This window comes from Balaenoptera borealis, assembly GCF_965194805.1.
Source record: "Balaenoptera borealis genome assembly, chromosome: 1".
In the NCBI taxonomy this organism is placed as follows: domain Eukaryota; kingdom Metazoa; phylum Chordata; class Mammalia; order Artiodactyla; family Balaenopteridae; genus Balaenoptera; species Balaenoptera borealis.
Window position 1 is genome coordinate 158,402,536 of NC_138860.1, and position 23,608 is coordinate 158,426,143.

The 23,608-nt window shown below is 44.6% G+C and overlaps 2 protein-coding genes across 8 annotated transcripts in view; both read right to left on the reverse strand.

Annotated features, from left to right (window-relative positions):
• Positions 1-18,278, reverse strand: part of ST3GAL3 (ST3 beta-galactoside alpha-2,3-sialyltransferase 3) — a 236,548-nt gene extending 218,270 nt beyond the window's left edge. For all 5 annotated transcript variants that reach the window (XM_082365374.1, XM_082365376.1, XM_082365373.1 and 2 more), the window contains exon 1: positions 16,060-18,278. The gene's annotated coding sequence lies outside the window, so the exon portion shown is untranslated. The remainder of the gene's footprint in view (positions 1-16,059) is intronic.
• A 127-nt stretch (positions 18,279-18,405) lies between these two features.
• Positions 18,406-23,608, reverse strand: part of KDM4A (lysine demethylase 4A) — a 41,975-nt gene continuing 36,772 nt past the window's right edge. For all 3 annotated transcript variants that reach the window (XM_082364357.1, XM_082364359.1, XM_082364358.1), the window contains 3 exons: positions 20,440-20,559; positions 19,827-19,919; positions 18,406-19,691 (listed from right to left, as the gene is read on the reverse strand). In XM_082364357.1, the coding sequence (XP_082220483.1) occupies positions 19,551-19,691; positions 19,827-19,919; positions 20,440-20,559 (354 nt within the window). In that variant the 3' untranslated portion in view covers positions 18,406-19,550. The remainder of the gene's footprint in view (positions 19,692-19,826; positions 19,920-20,439; positions 20,560-23,608) is intronic.

Here is a 23,608-nt window from a genome sequence, read left to right on the forward strand (position 1 = left end):
AGGCACTATCAAGATAAGCCTGAAAGTAGGAAAGTGCTCAGAGTGCCATGTGAAAAGGAAAATGCAGTCAGCTTGAGGGGCTCCTAATGGCCAGGTCTGGGGCAATTTAGACTGATAATAACAGATTATGACCCATTAAATAAGAATTTAATAAATGAGGAGAGGAAAAAGCTCTCCCTTAGAGTGGAATGAGTGTAGAATAATGTAATTAGAAAATCACCATTTAGCAATCATTTTAGTAATAATTCAGCTAAGAAACATCAAAGGATGCTAAAATTAATAAGTAATATTTTGAGAAATGGGATATTATATCATCTTAAAGTATCTCCCCACAAGATAATTATTAATTACAGAGAGGAAAAGAGTAATTTTACAAGGCAGAAATCTGATAGACACCACCATAGACTAGCTGAAGGATATATGGGAGTACTTGTAATATTTTTGCAACTTATTTGTAAGTCTGAAATTATTTCAAAATTAAAAGTTAAAAAAGAGGGCTTCCCTGGTGGCACAGTGGTTGAGAATCTGCCTGCCAATGCAGGGGACACGGGTTCGAGCCCTGGTCTGGGAAGATCCCACATGCCACGGAGCAACTGGGCCCGTGAGCCACAACTACTGAGCCTGCGCATCTGGACCCTGTGCTCCGCAACAGGAGAGGCCACAATAGTGAGAGGTCCGCACACCGCGATGAAGAGTGGCCCCCGCTCGCCGCAACTAGAGGAAACCCCTCGCACAGAAACGAAGACCCAATGAACACAGCCAAAAATACATAAATAAATAAATTTATTTTTTTTTTAAAAAGTTAAAAAAGAAAAAAACTTAAATCAAATGCACAAATAAATGTTCAAATAAACATCAAATGAGATTATGCAGCCAATTAAGATGTTGTTTATGAAACAATTTTAATGACATGGAAAAATGCTTATGCTATAGTAATGAAAAAAGTTGATACAAGTATCATATACTCAACTATTAAAAAAGAAAGAAAGAAAGAAAGAAAAAGACCAGAATAAAAACATAAGAACACTAACAGATGAGTGCAGAGAATTTTTCTGGCTGCGGGAGGGTACCTGGCCTCCCTGCACAGCCATAAAAAAAAAGCACGCAGGTAAAGAGCTACAAGTGCTCACAGCAAACTCTCTTCAGCATGTAGAGGGAATGCAGCAGCTGGACTCATTCCCTCCTCATGCATTCATCTTATCTCAGAGAAGGATATGTCTCTCTTCTGTTCAAAACTAATGTAACAAACACCAAGTGCCAGGGATTATGCAAGGCACAGAGGACACGAAGACAATCAGATTTAGACCCTGCCCTAGAGGAGTCTGACTTCTCACTCCCCATTCATTCTTCCACCCACCACAATCTGATCTGGCTTCCAATCCTACCTGTTGCCCAACTCTAGACACAATTAATATAATTTGTACACATTCCAAAAAGTAATATATACTAAAGACATAATGTGTGTGTGTGTGTTTGTGCGTATGTATACAGAGAAAGATAGAGAGACAGAGGAGGGGGGACAGAGGAGAGGAGCGGGAGGGGGAGGGGGAAAGAGAGAGGGAGAGAGGGAGAGGAGAGAGAAAGAGAGACAGAGGGAGGGAGAGAGAGAGGGAGCGCACGAGCAATTTTAAATGGAGAGAGAACCTTGGGGTGCTGTCTCAGGCTTTTTATATTCTCATTCCACAGATATCCCCAAGGCAATCTCATTCCACTTCCATGACTACAATTACCATCCTTAACCCAAATTTTATATATTCCACCCAGATACTTCTCCTAAGTTCCATGTCCATTTATTTAACTTTTTTTGGGGGGGGGGAGCCTTACCGTGCAGCTTGCAGAATCTCAGTTTCCCAACCAGGGGCTGAACCCAGGCCCCGGCACTGAAAGCCCAGAATCCTAACACCAGGCCACCAGGGAACTCCCTCCATTTATTTAATTTCTGTATCATCATCTAGATGTTTTACAGATGTCTCAGACTTCCCAAAAAAACCTCCTCTTTCTCCAGTATTCACTATCTCAATAAAAGGCAACACCTTCACAAGTGCTTCTGTCAAAAACCTGGAAATTATCCTTGACACTACCCTCCTTCTCACTCTCACCCTCCATATATAATCAGTCATCCAGCCCTGTGAGTTTTACCTCTTAAATACTTCTTAAATCCATCCGTCCCTCTATCTCCACTGCTACCATCGTATTTCAAGTCACTATAACCCTTTGTTTGGGCTACAACTATAACCTCCTAATAAGCCTCCCATGTCCATTCTTTTGTGTGTGATAAATTTGACATGTTACATTTCGTAAATTTAAGGTGTATAGCGTGTTACTTTGATATATTTATATACTGTAACATGACTGCCATTTAAGCAATATTTATCACATTACATTATAGTACAATATTATTGTCTATATTCATTATACTGTATGTTAGATCTCTATGGCTTGTTTACTACTTGCTACAAGTTTCTACCCTTAACCATCATCAGACTTATTCCCCCATCCCTCAACCTCTGGTAACCTCCATTTACTCTGCTTTTGTACAGGTTTGTTTTTCAGATTCCACATATAAGTGATATTGTGCAGTACTTGTCCTTCCCTGACTTATCTCACTTAACATAATGTGCTCAAGGTCCATCCCTGTTGTCAAAAATGGCAGGATAGCCTCCTTTCTCATGGCTGAATAAATATTCTATTGTGTATACGTACCACATCTTTTTTTATCCATTTATCTATTGATGGGCATTTGGGTTGTTTCCATATCTTGGCTATTATGAATAACGCTGTGATAAACAGGTGTGTATGTATATTTCATCCTGTTTTCATTTCCTTTGGGTACTTCCATATTCATTCTTGATCCTCTTCAATTCATTCTCCGCATAGCAGCCAATGTGGATCTATTTTATTCCCAGATTTAAACTTTGTAAATTTCCCACTGTCTTTAGGGTAAAGTCCCAAACCCCTTAACAGGGCCTATAAGATTCTGCATGATCTGGCCCCTGCCCACATCTCCTCCCATCTCTCTTACCATCTCTTACCACCTTACCTCTGTGAGTCTGCAACAATGAACGTCTTTCAGTGTTTTGAACTTGTCATGCTGTCTCCTAATGCCAGGCTGAAACCTTGACCTTACCACTTCACCTAACCAACTGCCACTCTGCCTTTAAGTCTCAGCTTAAAAGTTAATTCCACAGGGAAACCTTACCCGTCTCCACACTTTAGGTTAGGTCTCCCTATTAGAAATTCCCACAGCACCCGTATATCCCCATCCATTACATAATGCATTTATACTCAGGAGTATTTACAGTAATTTGCTTAAAATTTTATTCTGGCTAATCTAGGCAGTGAACAGGTCTATTTTATTCACCATTGCATCCCTGGTAGGTATTCAAAAACTATCTGCTCACTGACCAAATGTTCAGTCACTTATAGTCTGCTCAAAAAAAGGTACAAAAGGTACATAAAACTAGGTTATTTTAATTAGCCATAAAAGAAAATTACAAAAAAATTTGAACTCACTGAAACAAAGTACACCAAACTCCTGTCACTTCTAAAACATCCTACAATGTGGTTATTTTCTAAACTATACTTGGCAACAATTTTTAGTCTGAAATGTTAGAATTTTGCTGACCTTCAAATAGCAGCCATAATGAATATGAACTCAATTATGACAAAATTACACAGAGCAAAAGCCACAAAGTATTTCCTGAACATGTCTCCTGTGAATACTTTTGAGGCAAGCTAATTAGAAGCTATTACGTACTATTTATTACCCAGCTTCCTGAACAAGTTACTGAAAAGATCAATTTTTTAAAATGGTTTTGCTGAATGTACACCTCCTTTTCAGACTTTATGCATGACTAAGCAGATTTAAGTAGTTAATTAACATGCAATATATTACATTATTCTCTGCAGAAGAATTGTGTATTTTCTAATTGCAAGTCAATGCAAGGGATAAAATAATTAATATTGCTAATATTCACACAGTACTTACTGCAGACTAGCCACAGTTCTAAAAGTTCTATATGCTTTAATTCACTGAATCTTCTCAACAATCCTACGAGGTTATCATTATCATTATATAGAGAATAAACTGAGGCACAGAGAGAGAAAATTATCTTATCTAAGATCATAGAGCTAGTAAGTGGCAGACTGAGGATTCAAATCCAAATGATCTGACTTCAGTCATGTAATTTTTTTCATTTGAAGAGGCTATATGGTACAGAACAAAAATGAAACAGAACCAGTGAAGAATCTAAACAAAAATGGAAGAAAGGAAGGGGGAGGGTCAAGGGGAAGTGTGGTAAATGAAGAGCACACAACAGAAAAAACTTTGTCACAGGATGGATACATATCATTAACAAAGGTTCTACCAGCCCCACGCCCACTCCCAAAAGGCTCTATAAAACAAGAGGTAACTAAGAGCCAAAATTAAAGGGAGAGCCTCAGGGAAAAAATAGTGAAACAATATTTTTTAAGTAAAATTAGCACTCAGGAAAAGTGAAGAAAGAAAAATAACACCACCACAAAAACAAAAGCCTCAATGAAAGAGAACAATTAAGAACTGCTGAAAACACAATAAGTCATGAAGGCTATGCGGGATAAAAAATGAGGAAGATAAAATGAAAAAGAATAAAAAGTTTAAAAGGATTACCAAAACAAACCCAAACAAAAAACAAAAACAAAAATACAATAGTTGCCATAGGAGATCCAGCACAGGTATGACTGGTGTCTGAAAAAGAGAACCAAGCATACAGAACAAAAAAAAAGATATGCAAAAATGGATAATCAGAGAGAACTGGGCTGAGGGCAAGTTGGCCCAAAAATACAGAGTCCCAGCTTCTCTGAGCCCCAATAACCAAGGTGGCAAGGATAACCTGAAGATCTGCAAAGGGAATTAAAAAGCTAAGGGTATGCTGAGGTTCAGATTACCCACTGTGTGGATTACAGACTTATTGCCTCTTAGCTCCAAATTCATCCTTTTTGCTTGCTCCGTGAAAATGGATCTGGGCCCTTTAAATATTTTCCTTTTGCTAGTTGACATGATGTCAAGCTTTGTCACTAGAGGGTGCTGGAAAGCCATGGCTTCTGGGTTCTAGTGTGTTCCAGTGTGTTCCTCTCGGTAGGCTCCTGCAGCACACAGGACTTTTCCAGTGGACAGCAGTCAGCAGTGAGCAGCAGCCAACAGCTGCCCTCAGCACTTCTCTTGGGCAGTTTTGTAGCAGAGTACCTCTGGTGAGACGTCTCTCTGTAAACAGCTTTCCCCAGTACCCAAGACGGCAGATTTCTGGCAAGCTCCACCATGCAGCATCACAGTGGCTCATCTGCAATCCAGTGAGCCACTGTCATGTCCACTACACCAAAGTCTGAATCTCAGCCTGTGGTGGGTGTGAGGCAGGTTGGGGGGCTCTTTGTTGAGCACTCTAGCTCATCCCTGAGGTGGCGGCTGCTCCTTGGATCTGTTTCTATATTCTCTAGAGTTCTCTTTACTTCTTTTTGACAGCGTTATTGAGATATCATTCGCACACTATACAATTCACCCATTCAAAGTATACCTTTCGATGGCTTTTAGTATTTTCAGAGTTGTGCAAACATGACCACAATCAATTTTAGAACATTTCTATTACCCCGAAATGATTCCCCACACCCCTTAGCTGTCATCCCCTACAAACCTCCAGCCCTAAGCAACCACTAAACTACTTTGTTCTATAGACCAGGCAAATGTCTATAGATATTTCATATAAATGGAATCAAACAATATGTGGTCCTTTGTGACAGGCTTCTTTCACTTAGCACAATGTTTTTAAGGTTTGTGTACATCAGTACTTCATTGCTTTTTATTGCCAAATAACATTCCATTATATGGACCATCTTTTATTTATCCATTTGTCAGTTGATGGACATGTGGGCTGTTTCCACCTTTTGGCTGAATAATGCTGCAATGCATATTCATGTACAAATTTTTATAGGGACATAAGTTCTAATTTCTCTTGGGTATATACGTAGGAGTGAAATATACCCAGGTCATACAGTAACTCTATGTTTAATTACTTGAGGAAATGCCACTGTTTTCCCACCAGTGTATGAGAGCTCTGATTTCTCCACACCTGTGCCAACACTCCTTATTATCTGTCTTTTTGATTATAGCCATCCTAGTGGGTGGGTAGGAAGCGGTATCTCATTGTGGTTTTGATTTGCATTCCCCTGATGGCTAATGATGTTGAGCATCTTTCCAAGTGCTTATTTCTTTACTACTTATTAGCTAATCTCATGTTACTCCAATTCAGTTAAAGTTAATAATCCTTACATTAAACTCTACCTGCTGAAAGTACCACGTGATTGGACCTAGACTTGTGTAACACGGGCAGTCAGTGACTTTCTGAGTACAAATTAGATATCTACACCAAGGTTTTAAAAATGGAAGGCAGAAGAGTAAAACTGAAAAGATTTTGTCCCTGGTCAGATGTTCCCTTTATTAGTAGCTGAGAAAAAAGCCTAGGGGAGAGGGGTAAAAATCCAAGGAAACAGAACTTCCAGTTTTGCATGTTTTAGTTCATTTCTGTTTTTACAAACACACCAAAAAAAGCCTTTCTGAATAAGAGCTGTTAATGCTTGGTTTTATTGGGTTTCTGATTATTTGTTTTAATGGTATGTTCAGAGGACAAGCTTCTAGACATAATTCTTTGTTTGGAAAAGTTGACTCCAATCAGTCTTGAGAAAATTCAACTGGAATATTTGAAAAGATGACCTTGCTTTGGGCCAGCTGAGATAAAATGGTGGGGACTGGTGTTGAAGGTGGTTGGGAGATGGCAGTATGTCCAGAAAACTGGAAACAGAAGGTTGCAGCACAAAAGCAGTCAAGAACAATACTTAAACATGGACATGGCTGTGTTCCAATAAAACCTGCAGGCCTGTCTGCTGGCCCCTGCTATGCATGGTATATAGACACACAACATGTAGCAAAACCACAAGAGCATAAAAACATGAATGGGAATTTTAGAACTTTAAATGCAAGATAGTGTTTTCTCTGGTGAAGGACGGAGGAGACCAGGGAAAAATACATGAGGCTTTTACTGGAACTGTAATGTTCTGTTTCTTAAAAAAAAACAAAAATAAAAACTGACGTAATATGGCATATTAAGATTTGGTGATGGGTATCATCATATTGTTCTGTTCCTGTATGTGTAAAATACATCATTAGAAAACACAAGATAAATGTTCCCTTTCATTGCTATTACGTCTCTGAGACTTCAGATGTCTTAGGCCTATGTAGTAGTTCCACATTGTTTATCTGCTCATATCCTTTTTTAAAAAGGGCAAGGAAAAAAATATAATATTGCAGAATAAGTATGCTGGAACCACGATGGAAGCTATGCCATCTTATCAGTCCAGGCAGAAGCCATTATTACACACTTGAGTATAGCAGTAGGAACGCAGTGTGGTACCTGCCCTCGAGAACAGTGTGATGCATGCAGTTAAACAGGTACAGACATTATGAGGTGGTGGAAATTTATAACTGTCTGTGAGGTTTCAGAAAAGCTTCAGTGAAGAAGCTGAAGCAGTAAAAAGGTAGAGAGGCTTCAGATGCCATGCTAAGGGGTCTGAAATTTATCCCACTGGCAATGGAGAACCAGTGAAGGGAGTAAGTAAATGACATAGTCATACCTGTATTTTAGAAAAATCACTTGAGTCGCAATACAGAGGACAGCCTGGAAAAGGCCAAGCAAGAGCAAGAAGAGGGTGTTGTAACAGCCCAGGCCATTCACTGTCAGAGAGAACAGACATCTCAAAGGCACACAAAGATTCACCAAGGTAACAAAAGAAAACACCAGTACTCCTGTTTATATACTTTTCTGATATTTAATTTCAGTGGACACTGGCCTCCTCAAACAATCCCTATGTCAGACATCTTGGGGCATATGAGGTTCAGGAAGAAGCCTCAAAAAGTGTGAAAGTTCCAGAGCATGGGGGGTAATGGTACCATTACTTACCATTTGCTTCGGGATGCAGTGCAGTTTATGCATTAAGTGATAACAATGTGGTTAATTTCATAAAAATTGGATCCTATTTTAAATAAATAGGATCATAACTAAACCTGACAATGAGATGGTGAGTAACCATGAAGCTCTTGTGCCTCAAAGAAGTTCTCTGGTTATCATCTGGCCAAGCATGTATAAGACTTCCAGAACTTAAAGAGCAGTTGTATATTCTTCTTTTACAAACATACTGGTGTTCCAAGTTTGCTAAACTTTTCTGGGATGGCAAATGTCTGTTAATAGTATGGCACCTAGAAGATTTTCCAAAAATACACACATCTGTCCTTTCAAGGTGAAGAACATGTCTTCACAAAAGCTAGAAACTAGTTTTGTTTGTTTGTTTGTTTTTAAAGAAAATACGTTGAGTGCATTTTGAAAACAGATGTTTGGCAGTGTTTCCATCCTTATGTTATTTTGTTGCCAAAAAGATGTAAAAGTGTCATTTATAAAAACTCTCATATCTACATGCCAGCAGTTCTCAAACTGTGGTCCAAGGACCCCAGGCAGTCCCCAATACCCTTTCAGTGGATCTGAAACAGGAGGGAAGGAGGCAGGGCACAACCTCTGAAAGAATGACATAGCCCTAGAACATGACATAAACTGATTAGAACCAAATGGGTCCAAGATGGCGGACAAGTCGACTTCCACTAGACCTTGAGCCTCAGTATACACTCACTGTAACACATCAGCAAGCTAAATGACACACCCACAGGCGCCATGACAGTTCCAAGACCAACCACAAGGATTAAAAAGTGGGCGGTGGCCCAATTCCTGGAAATCCCTTCCCCTTCCTGAAATAGCTGGAATACTCCTCCCACTCATTAGCCTATGAAATTACCCACCCCTATAAAAACTGACAACCCCATACATACCCTGGTGCCTTTCTCACCTTCTGAGATGGCCCACACTCTGTCTGTGGAGTGTTTCCCTCTAAATAAACCCACTTCTTACCTATCACTTTGTCTCTCACTGAATTCTTTCTGCGATGAGACATCAAGAACCTGAGTTTCATTAAGTCCTGAAACCAGTGTGTAATCTCAGTTGGAAGACTGTGGATTCTGGCCGGGTTCGAGTCCTGGCCGCGTGGGTTCGAGTACCAGCCGCATGAGTTCAAGTCCCAATCTGGGTTTAGGCTGGGTTTGAGTCCCAGCACGTGGGTTCAAGTCTCAATCTGAGGTGCACAGTTTCAGATCCACGAGTTTAAAACTGTTTTCACAGTAATTCTCAGACATTATTTGCCCTGTTCACTCTTTTTCTCTCACCAAGGGTCCAGCACAGTTTTCCAGAGGCTACATAACATATGATGACATGTGACTATATCACTGTCCTCACAGCTAATGGAATGCGTGCTTGTGTATTCCTGTGACTTAAAATTTTCTCAGTAATTTTTAATATATTAAATATCAATAGACAAAACCCATAAAATGAAAGTTCTTTGGGGTTTCAATAATTTTTATAACTTATAAAGGGGTCCTGAGATCAAAAACTCTGAAAATCACTGCCATATACTTTGAAAACTTAGGAACAGAATATTCTAACCTGTTTAACATATTTCAAACACAAGGTTTCTGTGGGTTTTAAGTCATGTCAAAAACACATAAACATGCCATCTTTCCATTATTTTGTAAAGAAAACTAACATCAAGGAAAAGGGGAATTTACTGACATATAGACAAATAATGATAAGACAAGGCAGTAGATAACATTTAATCAGAATAACATAAGTTGTGCAGAAGTTCACAGGGAAGGAACTCCTGTCAACCAGGATGACCAGGCGGAACCTAAAGGAGAACAAATTGGAATTAAAGCCCCATTATCATCTTTACAAACATTTCAGAAGAAGACTGAGGAGGAGCAAAATGTCAGGGGGACACAGTCAACAACGATGATGACACGCTGAAGGAGAAGTGCATACATTTTAGCAGCCCAAGCAGTGAGCACATTATAACATCAGTGACAAGAGTGTATGCACACGTGCATGTGTCACTTCTGGGTGAGGGCTGGGAACGGCTGAATGACCATATATAATTTGTTGACATTTAAAGAATGTTTAAATTGGTATGATATTCATATCAACCAACTCTTCCCTTCTTGATCTCAGGATAATTCTCTCATGCCCAACCCGCCCAGACCATCATCACTGTTGCGCAGTGGTTAAGAATCTGCCTGCCAATGCAGGGGACACTGGATCGAGCCCTGGTCCGGGAAGATCCCACATGCTGCGGAGCAACTAAGCCCGTGCGCCACAACTACTGAGCCTGCACTCTAGAGCCCACAAGCCACAACTACTGAGCCCACGTGCCACAACTACTGAAGCCCGCGCACCTAGAGCCTGTGCTCTGCAACAAGAGAAGCCACCGCAATGAGAAGCCCACGCACCGCAATGAAGAGTAGCCCCCGCTCACCACAACTAGAGAAAGCCCACGCACAGCAACAAAGACCCAACACAGCCAAAATAAAAAAATAAATTAAAAAAAAGGATGTATAAATAAAACCACAGTGTTGGCAGATGATTTTAGGCTAACGATCACCTACTGTGAACCAGGGAATATACTAAGCATTAAGAATCTTAAAACTGGGACTTCCCTGGTGGTCCAGTGAAAAAATCCACCTTCCAATGCAGGGGACATGGGTTCGATCCCTGGTCAGGGAACTAAGATCCCACATGCCGTGGAGCAACTAAGCCCGAGCCCATGCACCACAACTACAGAGCCCACGCACTCTGGAGCCCGCACGCCACAACAAAAGATCCCAGCATGCTGCAACTAAGACCCGACGCAGCCAAAAATTACTTACTTACTTAATTAATTAATTTTTAAAAATCTTAAAACTATTATTTTTATGATAAGAGGTCCCTTATGTATCTAATAGTACAGGAGCAGGCTTTTTACATCTATTTGCTCAAATTCTCAGAACCTTGCAAGGTAGGTATTTTAATCCCCAATTTACCAATTTGAAAACTGAGAGTACACAAGAGGTTCTGAAGCCTGCCCAAGGCCACACCTTAGAAACTGGTGAAGCCATGATGGAAATCTTGGTCTGCTGACTCTCCTCTACCCCCAGGCAGGACATGGACACACCCTTCCTATTACTGCAGTAGCCTAAATGGTAACCTTCCCTCCAGCCTCACCTCATTCTAAGCTCTCTTCATCCATAATATTTTATGACCCTGTAGCAGACATGGCACTACGGTTGCAAACCTCAGAACTTCCCATGTCAGGGAAACAGGACATTCACTCCTCTGCTGCCTCCACACACACTGATCTTCCTAAAAGGCAAAGCTGATAAAGTCATTTCCTACCTTTAAACCCTTCAGTGGTTCCTCCTCCTCATCACAATAAACTCCTGAACTCACAAGCCTTCAGTCTAACTTCTGCAGCCTCCACACACTCCCCAAACATACCCTATTCCCTGCCTTTCAAGCATCTTCAGGATGCAGCCACACTCTCTTGTGTTTCTAGGCCATTATACACATTGTTTCCTGCCTGAAAAGCCTTTTAAACCCACATCTACCCAGCTACTAACTAGTGATCCAAGACTTAGGTAGGTGTGAGCTTCTCTGGAAAACCATTATTTACATTCCCTGTGTGACATCAGATTCTTTTTAGGAGATCCCACAGGACCCTCAAACATAGCCCGTTACAATGTATTCTAACTGCCAGTTCACTGGTTTCTGGTCCTACCAGACTAAAGGCTCTTTGAGGCCCGGGATATGCCTTTTGTATTTGTAATGCCATAACCCAGCACAGAGGTTAGCAGAGAGCTCATGCTCAATAGCTACTTGTGGGATGACTAGAGGGCCTAGTACAGTGGAAGACCCAGACACATATACAACCAAGCAAAATAAAATAGGATAAATGTGAAAATAAAAAAGGTGTGACAGGATGCCAAGCAAGTGGAAAAAGGTAGGAAAATCTGGGGAAATCCTGAGATTTCCTTACCTGATTTCTCAAAGTTTCTTCAAATCCTGATGCTGCTGCTATAATCATAATCATCAGTCCTTACCTTGAACTAGGTACTGGGCAAAGCACTTTACATAAAGTGAACTCATAACCACCCTATGCATTTCACTGATGATGCAACTCGGACTCCAGAATCAGACACTTGCTCAATGTTAGACAATCAATGGCAGAAGCAAGATTTCAACCCAGTTTTCACTTTTCTTTGTTAAAAGTGAAATCTCCTCCCCAAACGCCAAAGTTTTACAGCCTCAATTAAACCCAATTAAACCAGTAAGGTTGAACTAGGATCCTTTTTATTTTAACCATTCAAGTGAAAATGTACCTTGAGTTATTACACACTTCCTTGCTTTTTAAATTGTGTATCTTGAATATAATTTAACTTTCTGTGGATGCCTCAGGACTATTTCTGTGTTCATCACTGAGGGTGCTGTAAAATAGTGATGCCCTCAGGAATGACCGTGCCATGACTGGAAAATCATTGATTGCCCTCGTACCAACAGCCTCGGCCTGTTACATTACAAGCATTACTGTGCTTGTAATGGAGTTCTGACTTCCCAATCCACCCTCATTCCATGCTTAGTTAGAGCTATTATTTCTTGCTACCGTCAATGTGTTTCTCTCTAGTAGCCCATCTGATTTCGCTACCTCTAATCTTCCATGGGCCGTGATACTCAAAGAAGATGTAGCAGTCATTACTGCTGTTCAACAGTTACTTCTGGCTCTTTGCTTTCCAGGCACATGCTAAGACAGCAATTCCTTGCCCTTCTTTAAAGTTAGGCATGGCCATATGACTTGCTTTAGCCAATGATATGGAAATGAAAGTGACAGGTGCCACTTCAGGATGGAAACTTGAAAGTCCAGTGTCCCTTGATCACCATCTTCCACTCCATCAAAATGATCATGGAAACACCATATTAAGATGGAGTTTCCATCAGCATGGGTCCCTGAGTGACTGAGAGGAGGAGAGTTACCTGTGCATCATGCTGGACATGTGGCATGAATGTCCACTTTTGTTCTGTTAAGCCACTGAAGTCTTAAGGGTTTTTGTTAATGAAGCCTAATCCAAGCTATACAGACCAATACACCAGCTCTCTCAGTAATAAATTATCTCACGTAAGTAACTTCATTTACAGATTTTATGATGGCCATTTTGTTTGCACAAAGAATTTTCTTTGCATCTATCCTGGTTCAAAGCTATGTTCAATATAAAATATATTTGCCAAGTACCTCCTATGTACAAAACACTGTGCTAGATAATGAAGAAGATGGCCCATGGCTTAAAAAAGCTTCAGTCTTAGGTTGGCAATTGGGGCAAAAAGGCAGATTCTAGTGTTATAATGGTTTAAAGGAGAAACAAGCCCCATCTAGATAGGGAGAAAAGTATAGAAAAGCTTCACAAAGAGAGTTGCAATCAAATGGCCCTGAAACATGGGTGAGAACCAACAATTAGAGATTCAAGGGGGTCATTTAGGATAGAAAAAGCAACATGAGAAAAGACAGGGAGCACGACAGCAACAAAGAGCAAATAGTTCCACAAACTTGGAAAATATAATAAAATCTCAGGGAATGGCAAGAAATGAGTTTACCCATATTGCCCAGGCTAGGCTGGTCTGTGCTTAATTCAACAGACGGTAGGAAGCCATTAAAAGTCTAGGCTGGGGCTTTCCTGGTGGCGCAGTGGTTAAGAATCCACCTGCCAATGCAGGGGACACGGGTTCGAGTCCTGGTCCGGGAAGATCCCCCATGCCGCGGAGCAACTAAGCCCGTGCGCCACAACTACTGAGCCTGCGCTCTAGAGCCCGCGAGCCACAACTACTGAAGCCCGCGCGCCTAGAGCCCGTGCTCTGCAACGAGAAGCCACCGCAATGAGAAGCCCGCGCACCACAACGAAGAGTAGACCCTGCTCGCTGCAACTAGAGAAAGCCTGCGCGCAGCCCGCACATAACAACAAAGACCCAACTCAGCCAAAAAAAATAAATAAAAGTCTAGGCTGGGGAATTGAGATACCTGCAAGTGATGACAGTACACAAGACAGATGGAAGGGGTGGGGGGGTGGGAAGCTAGGGGGTTTCTGCAGTAATTCGAGGGAATGGTATCAATGGCCCCAAATCAGTGTGATGACAGTGGGAACAGAAAGAAGTTAGACATAGTGTGGAGGCAGTAGCAACAAGACCTGGCAACCAACTTAATACAAGGGGGAAAAAAAAGAAAGGCAAGAATGATTCTTGAGGTGCAGATCCTGGGTAGCTGAGAGGACCATTATTCTAAATAGCTAAGGTTACTCAGAAAAGTGACAAGGGCAAATAAAGTGCTGCTGTCTATTTCTCTAATAGCTAGCTCCAGTTTCATCTGAAGTACTACTACTTGTTTACCCTTTGCTCCACCCAGGACAAAGTTACTTCCTGATTTGATGCCATCAACCTGCCTTTTTTGTATAACCTCATCTCCCACTTTTTCTAATAAGAACCCCCTGGAACTACCCATGAGAGTTTTGGGTTCTCCCCTGCCACCTTTCCCATCCTCACTTTCTCATTTCCTCACTTCTCCTTCCTCTTCATCACCCAGGCCTACCCATTCATGGCTCAACTCAAGCCTCAGCTCTCCTGTGAAACCTTCCTCAAACACATGGATTTCTCCTTTTCTAGAATTTTCATAGACCTACTATCTTAGAATTCTAGAGACCATTTCATTAGTGATCATTTTCTTGTGTGCCCTTTATCCCCACAACCATCTCATAGGCCCATGAGAACAAGTCTCATACAATACAGGTCGTGAGGTCCCCACAGTTGCACTGCCTTGCACACAATATGTACTCGATAGACACTTTACTGATGATCCAAAGTCACTTAGTCTCTAAGAATATGCACAACTTCTTTTCTCATTAATAATTTACTTTTATTAAACTCTGATTAGACATTTAGACATGTGAAATAGGGAGATTCATCACTTAATACTTCAAAATATCCTTGAGTTAAGAATCTTTAATCTTAGGAGCTGCTATTGCCTTAAGAGATTATTTGAAAATACTATTTCGGTCATAAATTTTTGTGACAGCTTCCTTTTAATCCTTTTGACTTGAAGGTATACCCAACAGTTAAATGATCATCACTCGAAGGTGATTCTGACTTAGAAATAACCTAATTTTCCATGAGGTCTATTTATTTTCTTGAAACCAGTAAGTGCTTTTTTTCTACCTTCCTGTTCAACTAGCTATAGTATAGTTAATTCAAAGTGTATCCATAGAAAAGTTTGTAAGCTTTTGTTGTTTTTTTTGTTTTGTTTTGTTTTTGTTTTTAACAAAATAACAGCTGCCTTCATTGGTCCCGCTCTCAATTAATTGCACTGAGTCAGTTCACACGTTTCTCTCCTTCCTCCTATGTGCGGGAAACACAAACATAAGTGAGGTCTATTAAGGAATCATAAAAACGAACACTGTTGCAAAAAGGAACTCAAAATGTTCGTGGGAGACTATCCTAATCAAACCTGCTCTCATCACTAAGTCATTTCCTCCTGCAAACAAAATCACAGGGCAAACAATGGGGAGAAGTGCCAGAGAAAAGGAAGCAAGAGGCGTACTTTGTCAGTAAAATAGACCTCAGTCCCCGGAACATCTGGCGGCTGGTAGAGCAATAAGCAATGACAGCCACTACCCGTACGCTGCTGATTCTCACTCAGGTTTTCCACTTTTCCTCCCTCTTCCCATAGCGAAGGCCCGCCTGACCAGGTCCTTCCTCTGCGCCAAGGTGCGCAGCGCTGCGGGGTCTCGCGCGCAGATGACCTCAGACTGCTCGGCCCAGGTCCAGCCGTCCTCTCCCCCGAGGCCTGGCAGCCCCTACCCAGGCGAGGTCTCCCAGGGACCGGACTCCCGGCCCGAGCCCCCAGTCCGAGCCAGACTTCGTTATTCGGAGACTGCTGGGCCGCGCCCGACCCTTCCTTCCCCAGCACCAGCACGCGCGGGCTCCGCACCCCACCAACCCGGCGACCGCGAGCGGCGGGGGAGGGGAGGGGCGGCGGCGACCGTTAGCCGTGGTGACTGCCCGCCCCGACGCGCGTAAGACCGGTCCTTACCGCAGCGGAGAGGGAGGCAGGGGGGAGGCGGTGCCCGGCCCGATGCTGCCGGGAAGGCGGGGGCGACGGCGAATGCGGCGGCGGCAGCCGCGGGGGACCCCGGCGGGCGCCCAAGTCGCGGTGGGCCGCCTGGGCGCCGCCATAGTGGGGACGCAGCGGCGGGCGGAGCGCGCGGCCGCGACCCCGACTCGTGGACGACGGGACCACCAATCCCACTCTCCGCCTCAGCGCCCTCACCGGGGGTTGGGCATCCGCGGCCAATCGGCGCGCGGGAGCCGGGCGGGGCGCCGGGCTGACCAATGCGGGGCTGCACTGCAGGCAGAGAGCGGGCGCAAGCCCAAAGCGGCCCACTAGACACTGGACCCCCGAGTTTTCTGGCCCGTCTGCCTCGCGCGCCTGCCGGGACTCAGGCTGCTGGCGGTTCAGGGCGTGGGTCCAGCGGGCCCGGCCTGCTGGCTCCGCGCCGACGCCCACCCCTCGGCTCCCCGGAGCCTATCCGCCGCCTTGAGGAATCCTCCCCCGGCTTCACGCCCCGCAGGGCGCGCGTCTGGGATGCGGACCTCTGACGGCCGCAGGGCTTGCTGTCCACCGAGATGATCCCTCGAGAGCCTGTTTCCTCGGCCGTGCGAGGGACGGGGGTACACGGTCATTCCACACCGAGGGACGCAGGCATCCGCCTGGAACCAGGCTGAGACCCAAGGCTGTGGACCTCCACGGGCTGGGCGACCCTGCTCAATCCTGTGGAGTTGGGTGGACAGCGGTCGCTGGCTGCCCTTATTACTACTTTAGAGCCTCTTTTTATTCCGGGCACAGGACCACTCCGCCCCATCTCTTCTACCCTTTTCAGCTCCGGAGGTCCCAGCTTTTCTCCCACCCTACTGGGGCACAATTTAAAACGTAATTCCCCCGAGGAGAGTTACAGAAGAGAGGAACTGTCCGGCTGTGATCCTTGGTTGCCCACCCAAAGACGCTGCCTCACCAAAGGAGGGCAATTTGCCCCCACCAAAAGGCTTCTGAGGGGAGCCTAGGACAAGCTGGTGCACGCTTCCCTGGAATCAGTCAGTCCACTGAGGCCTGGGCCTGACTGCAGGCAGGAGGGCCTGTTCCGTGGGACTTGAGACTCTCATCACCTCTTTAAACTTCAGTTTCCCAGGGGGTTATTACATTTGACCAAAACAAAACGTTAAAGTTTCTAGAAAAATAGCTGTTGAGCAAGAACTCTGTTGGGGTTAGAGAAGGGACTACCCTGCCTGTCCTTCAGCAGGGCTGGGGATGGTAGGGTCAGTGAAAGGTAGGGAGGTCTGGGACCCTGCCAAGTTTGGGGAAGTGTTTCTTCCCTCCAAAGATGTGTGCTCCCAGGGCTTGCCAATCCATTAAGGCCTGGCTCTGTCCACGCTCGCCTGGGAATCCTTGGGTGCTGGACAAAAAATTCAACCTCCCTTTCTTGGCCCCAGGAGGGAACTGGCATAGAAAAGTATCTTTGAGACCTGCTGCTCCTCCCTTCCCCCACAATCAGACACCAGAGGTGGCAGCCACCTCCCAAGCCCCAGGACACAAAGAAGCATTGAGTTGCTGAGCTGACCCAAGATTCTCCCGCACCTGGCAGGAGCCAAGAAACAGGACCTAGTGCCTGGCTGTCCAAGACCAGCTGAACAGCTCTGCTGTGTCCAGTTCACTGCCCCCCCACCCCCCGCTGCTGCTGCTGCTCTAGCCTTGTCCACCTGGACCTCAGGAACCCAATGGGGGTCAAAGGGACCGGGTCTTCCTCCGGGGAAGCGTCTCACCAACTACAGGCAACTCAGAACAGCTTCAGGACCTAAGGGAAGCATGCACGGGGTTGGGGGAAGGGGTTGTCAATCCCTTGCTTTTCAAGCACCTAAAATGTACTGCCTTCTTTCAAGCTGGTTCTACAATTTTTATGGAACAGACACTGGCATAAACTTACACCTGCTCAATGAAGTTAACAAGTGGGGTCGAGATGAGAGAGATCAAACTCAGTTCTACAAGTTGTGGAAGTGGTCTGGTCCTTCATCTATTACCTCTTCCTTCCCATCTCTAGGGCCAGAGAAGCAAAAGGAGGTACTCACGGCCAGAGGTGCCTCTACTTCCCAGGTCCCACCATACAGAGCCACAGGACCAGAACTTGACAAGGAGCCCATCTCTTTAGGAGGGCTTCCTAGATCCTCCTGCCTTACTGAGTCTTCTTAAAATGCATGGCCCTGCTCCAGAGCCTATGACTCTAGATACACTCCCGGCCTGACCCTGGGCCACTCAGGCTCCTTGGGGCAGACACAGCCAATCCTCTGCTCAACACATTTTATTGCTAAGGACAAGGTGATGCACCGGTTTTCAAAATAATTTGGTTTATAGCGTTCATACGTAACAAAAAAAGGGGAAGTATTATAAATCTGATTCTTGTATACATACGGTATAAGTGTGAATCCCTCCAACCCTGGGCCCAGGCAAACAAATTCATAAGGAGCAAAAACCTGTTTAACCCCTTCAGTGTTGCCCTCCAGTCCCACCCCACTCCCAAATCAGCTCCCTCCCACCCCCACACCAGGGGGCATATCTAAACCCACCCCCTGGCCTCCAGTGGCCCCAGTTCACCTTAACCCGCCCAGCCCCTGCATGATTCCAATTTTCTGTTGACAGACTCACCCGCCAGGCTCTGCCTGCTTCCATCATTAGATCCCCCTTCAGAGTATTCCCCACCCACACCCTTTAATACTGTCCACAGGGGTCTGTGCCTAGAGTGATATGGGCACACGCCCAGGTTACCCCTATCTTCTCCTTCAAGAGAAGGCAAAGAGGTGGCGTTAACTCCTTAGCATCTCATCACTGCAGCTTTGCCAGCACTCTCTTGAGGCAGTTCCAGAGACAGATACCACAGCCATCTCCAGCCAACCCCCAGGGGCCCTTACTCAGTTCAGCTGAGGGCAGAATTTCACATTTTTGTTGCCCTGGATAGGCAAGGAAGAAAGTAAAGGCCAGGGGCTGGCAGAAGCTGGTCCAGACCAAACATACATACGCACGTCGCACATACATACACACACACACACACACACACACACACACACACACACACACATAAATACAAAAAGGGGGAGGGGGCAAGCACCAGCACCTCTGCCTAGTTGGTGCAGGTGATCATTAGGAAGCTAAGTCCAAGGCCAGGAACAGGGCAACCAGCCCAGCCAGCACAGTCGACCCCATTACAGACTGGGGCCCATGCAGCCACAGCGTTCCAGTGCTCAGCCCATCAGCTGGGAGATCAGCGGCTGCTGCCACATGTCCAAGTACGGCTTGTCGTTTCATTACAGTGGAATGCGATGAGGGTGGGGTGAGAAGATGATGGGGTCGGTTATTTCATTCCTTTTCATTTTACAGTTCACTTTTAGAGACTTCAGAGTTCCAAGTGTCTGCTGTGCTGTGGAACCCCAGAGTGCTTTCGCCTTGGCGGCTGGGACTCTCCTGGCCGCTGGAAGCACCTACTCCATGATGGCCCGGTATAGTGCAGGCTCAATGTAATCTTCCCGGTATCTTGAGTTGATAACTCGTTGCCGTTTCTTTTCCTGCTTAACTTCCTTCTCTGTGAAAATCTCATTGAAGCGCATGTCTGAGGCTACTGACTACAGAAGAATAGGCAAGCCAAATGAGTACTTTATGGCCAACCACCCCGAAGAAAAAAAACAAAGGGACACATCCTTGCTTTGTTCCCTCCCTCCCAGAGGGGAACCAAGGGCACACAGAAAGCACACACTCACCAGTCTAGACTTGACTCTCTTGGGAAGCTCTTCATCCAGCGTGTACACGTCATCTCTCTTAACCACAAGCTGTGAGCCATCCTCAAACTCCACCTACCAAGGAAACAAAGGCCTTTAGCTAAGATATCCCTGACTCTCTCCCTGGTCCATCACGCACAGGGGCCATTTCCTGCAGTCACAGGAAGGGTTAAGAACACTGAAGTAAGGCCTGCCATGTTTGAAGCCATACCTGGCAGACTGGACACAGGGCAGCCCCTAGCTCTGAAAAGGGTTGTCACTGATCCCTTGGCTCAGCAGTCCCCAACCCCCGGGCCGCAGGCTGGTGCCAGTCCCCGGCCTGTTAGGAACTGGGCAGCACAGCAGGAGGTGAGCGGTGGGCGAGCGAGCGAAGCTTCATCTGCCGCTCCCCACCGCTCGCGTTACCGCCTGAAACACGCCCACCCCCATCCCCGTCCATGGAAAACTGTCTTCCACGAAACCGGTGTCCCTGGTGCCAAAAAGGCTGGGGACCACTGCCTTAGCTCTCCCAAGAGCAAAGACTTCCTCTTGCTCAAGAGGAAACACTGAATTAATCAGGCCCCCTCCCCCATCCCCAACAAAAGCCTTCGGTTACCTGGTACATCTGGATGGGGTGAGAGGCCACAAACTTGGCTCCATAGACTTGGCCGTCTGTCCATCTCACTTGGACTACTTCCCCTTCGGCAGGAGGACCCAACTGGAGACAGTCCTGACTCTGAGGGAACATTAAGGAAGAAAGGTGAAAGGAAGGTCCACCTGAGAGACCTGCTAAGTCCAAGTCCACCCCGTTATCTCTGCTGGCTGCTGCTGCTTCTAGGTGACAGAAAAAAGCAGCCATAATAAACTTAATAAATGTAAAAGACATGTGCCATGATCAAGAGTCCTTCTCATGTTCCTTCAACTGTCTCTCTAAGGGACAAGGGGACAGGGCTCTACCAGGAAGAAATACTCAAACTTTACTCAACTATTTTAAGAAAAGGGTTCTTAGGACTTCCCTGGTGGCGCAGTGGTCAAGAATCCGCCTGCCAATGCAGAGGACACAGGTTCGAGCCCTGGTCCGGGAAGATCCCACATGCCGTGGAGTAACTAAGCCCATGCGCCACAACTACTGAGCCTGCGCTCTAGAGCTCACGAGCCACAACTACTGAGCTCACGTGCCACAACTACTGAAGCCCACGTGCCTAGAGCCCGTGCTCCGCAACAAGAGAAGCCACCGCAATGAGAAGCCCGCACACCACAACGAAGAGTAGCCCCTGCTCGCCGCAACTAGAGAAAGCCCGCGCACAGCAACAAAGACCCAACGCAGCCAAAAATAAATAAATAAATACAAACAAATAAATTTTTTAAAAAAAGGAAAGAAAAGGGTTCTTAACCTTTTTTTTTGAAGGAAAGGTAATAAAAGACCACCTACCACGGGACTTGGCAAAAAACTTTAGGACTTTTACTCCCTGCAGACGGGGGAACCCTAAGGATGGGTGGAGTCCTTGCTGCATTCCCAGCAGAGGGCTTGGTATATAGTGGGAGGTCAGTGTATGAACATGTTCATGGCAGCCGAATGAAAGGTCTGATGGGTAGACCTGGGAGAAGGTCCTTGCAGACATGGCCCAAAAAAGTACATGTTGGAGCAGAAGTAGGGCAGAGAGTCTAAAACGCTGTGATATTCCAACTGCTCCTACCAATTCCACTACATGACAAGAGTTAGGAAGGTTCTACACGCCAATTCACTTACTGAATAGAAATGGCTCTATACTGTATTGCCAACTCATTATTGACAGGTACTCAGCAACTATATCGTGTATGAATTCAACAACTAAGTAGAAAGTACTGCCCCCAAAAGAATCTGAAGTGGAAGTTTTAACTAGCCAAATATGTGATCTTTGATAAATCACTTAAGTTCTCGGCTATTCAGTTTTACTATAATAGCAGTTCTCAAAGTATGGTCTGCAGATCTTAGCGGGGGTTCCTGAGCCACTTGCAGGGAACTTGTGAGAGCACGATGGTTTTCACAATAATATTAAAACATTAGCCTCTTTCGCTGCGCAGACATTTCCAGTGATGGTATAACACCTAACATGGGTGCAACTGCTGGCGCCTCAGCACAAATTGAGGCAATGGCCCTAAGCTCTACTACTTGTTACTGCATTCTTAACCACTGCGTACTCATGATTTAGGAGCAAAAGAAAAAAACCTGGTTTCACATAACAACGTCCCTTGATGAAGCAGAAAAAATTTTTGTGTTAAACCTCAATCTTTGAGTACATGTGTAAGTACTCAAAAGACACTTCTGCTACACGCTGAAGCATGATGGTTGTCTTGAGGAAAAGCATGCTGTAACTGTTTGAGTTGTAAAAAGTAACTGCTTTTTTCATGAAACACCAGCTTTATTTGAAAAAAATGACTGACAGACAAACTGGTTATTCAGACTTGGGTACTGGCAGACATCTTCTTGAAAATGAATGAAGTGAGCCTGTCACTTCGAGGAAAATGGACTGACAGTATACTGCCAATGATAACACCTAAGCTTTCAAGCACAAATTACAATTTCAGAAAAGTTGTGTCACCACCATGAGCTTGAAGCTCCCTAAAATTTAAAGATTTTTCTGAGCTTAGTGCTACAAATGAAAGTGATTTTTTTGGAATTGTCTAATAAAATTTAACAACATCTGCAAGATCTGCATAGCCCATTGCACCAATATGGATGATGGTGCAAAATCACGCATGAGTGAAAGAGCCATTCTCAGTGCAAGACAGACCAAAGAACGTTAATGTAAGAAGGTATGTTCACCAAGCTGCCTTCAGAGTCTACACTGCAGCTAACTTTTAAGAAACTACCACTCGTTGAGGTTTGGTGTAGTATCAAAGCAGGATGACCACAATCATCTGAAAGGCTACTTAAATTTTACTCCTCACTTTTTCAATCGCGTATCTGTGTGAGACCGAGTTTTCTTCACATACTTTAACCAAAACAATATATTGCAACAAACTGAAGATGTGATGTTAAAAAGGTTTGCAAAATTGTAGAAGAGTGGCACTCTTCTAATATTTTTTGTTTTACTTAAAATAATTTTTCGTTAAAAAATGGATTATTTCAAATCAATTCACCTCAGTTTTAATTTCTTATGAGCAAATATCGATAGACATAACCCACAAAAATACAAGCTCTTTGGCATCCTCAGTAACTTCTATAAGAGTCCTGAGATCAGTGTTCTCTAAGTTAGAGATACCACCTGCTTCTCAGAGTTGGTATGAGAAGTGACCGAGATACCCGAGTAAAGTACTTAGCCTAGTGTCTGACAAACTGCAAGAGCTTAATAAAGCATAGCTAGTCTACTGCCACAAACACTACTGATACCACCTTCACTACATGGAAGTCTGCCTCACAACTAATGAATGTGCTTTTAGCAACTAAGTTGCTAACGTGGTAGAGACGTGGGAAATACCTGTTGTTTAAGGAAGAAGTGGCTTCATTCCACTAGGCTGGTGCTCGGTCTAACATGAAAAGGTTGGGGTTGGGGTGGGAGTGGGGGTGGGGGGGTGGGGATGAGGACGGACGGACGGACGGACGGACGATGGACAGGGGAAACCTGAACTGAGTGCTGAGTCCAGAGCCAGGAAACCTAGGATTGAGTCCAGGCAGGGCCCCCAGTGTCTCAGGTATTGATAACACAAGCAGGCCAGGGGTATCTCCAAGCAGTTTCTATTCAGCCCCCAAAGGCATCAACTGTAAAGAACCAAAAGCAAATTCCATAAATCTACTAAGAGGG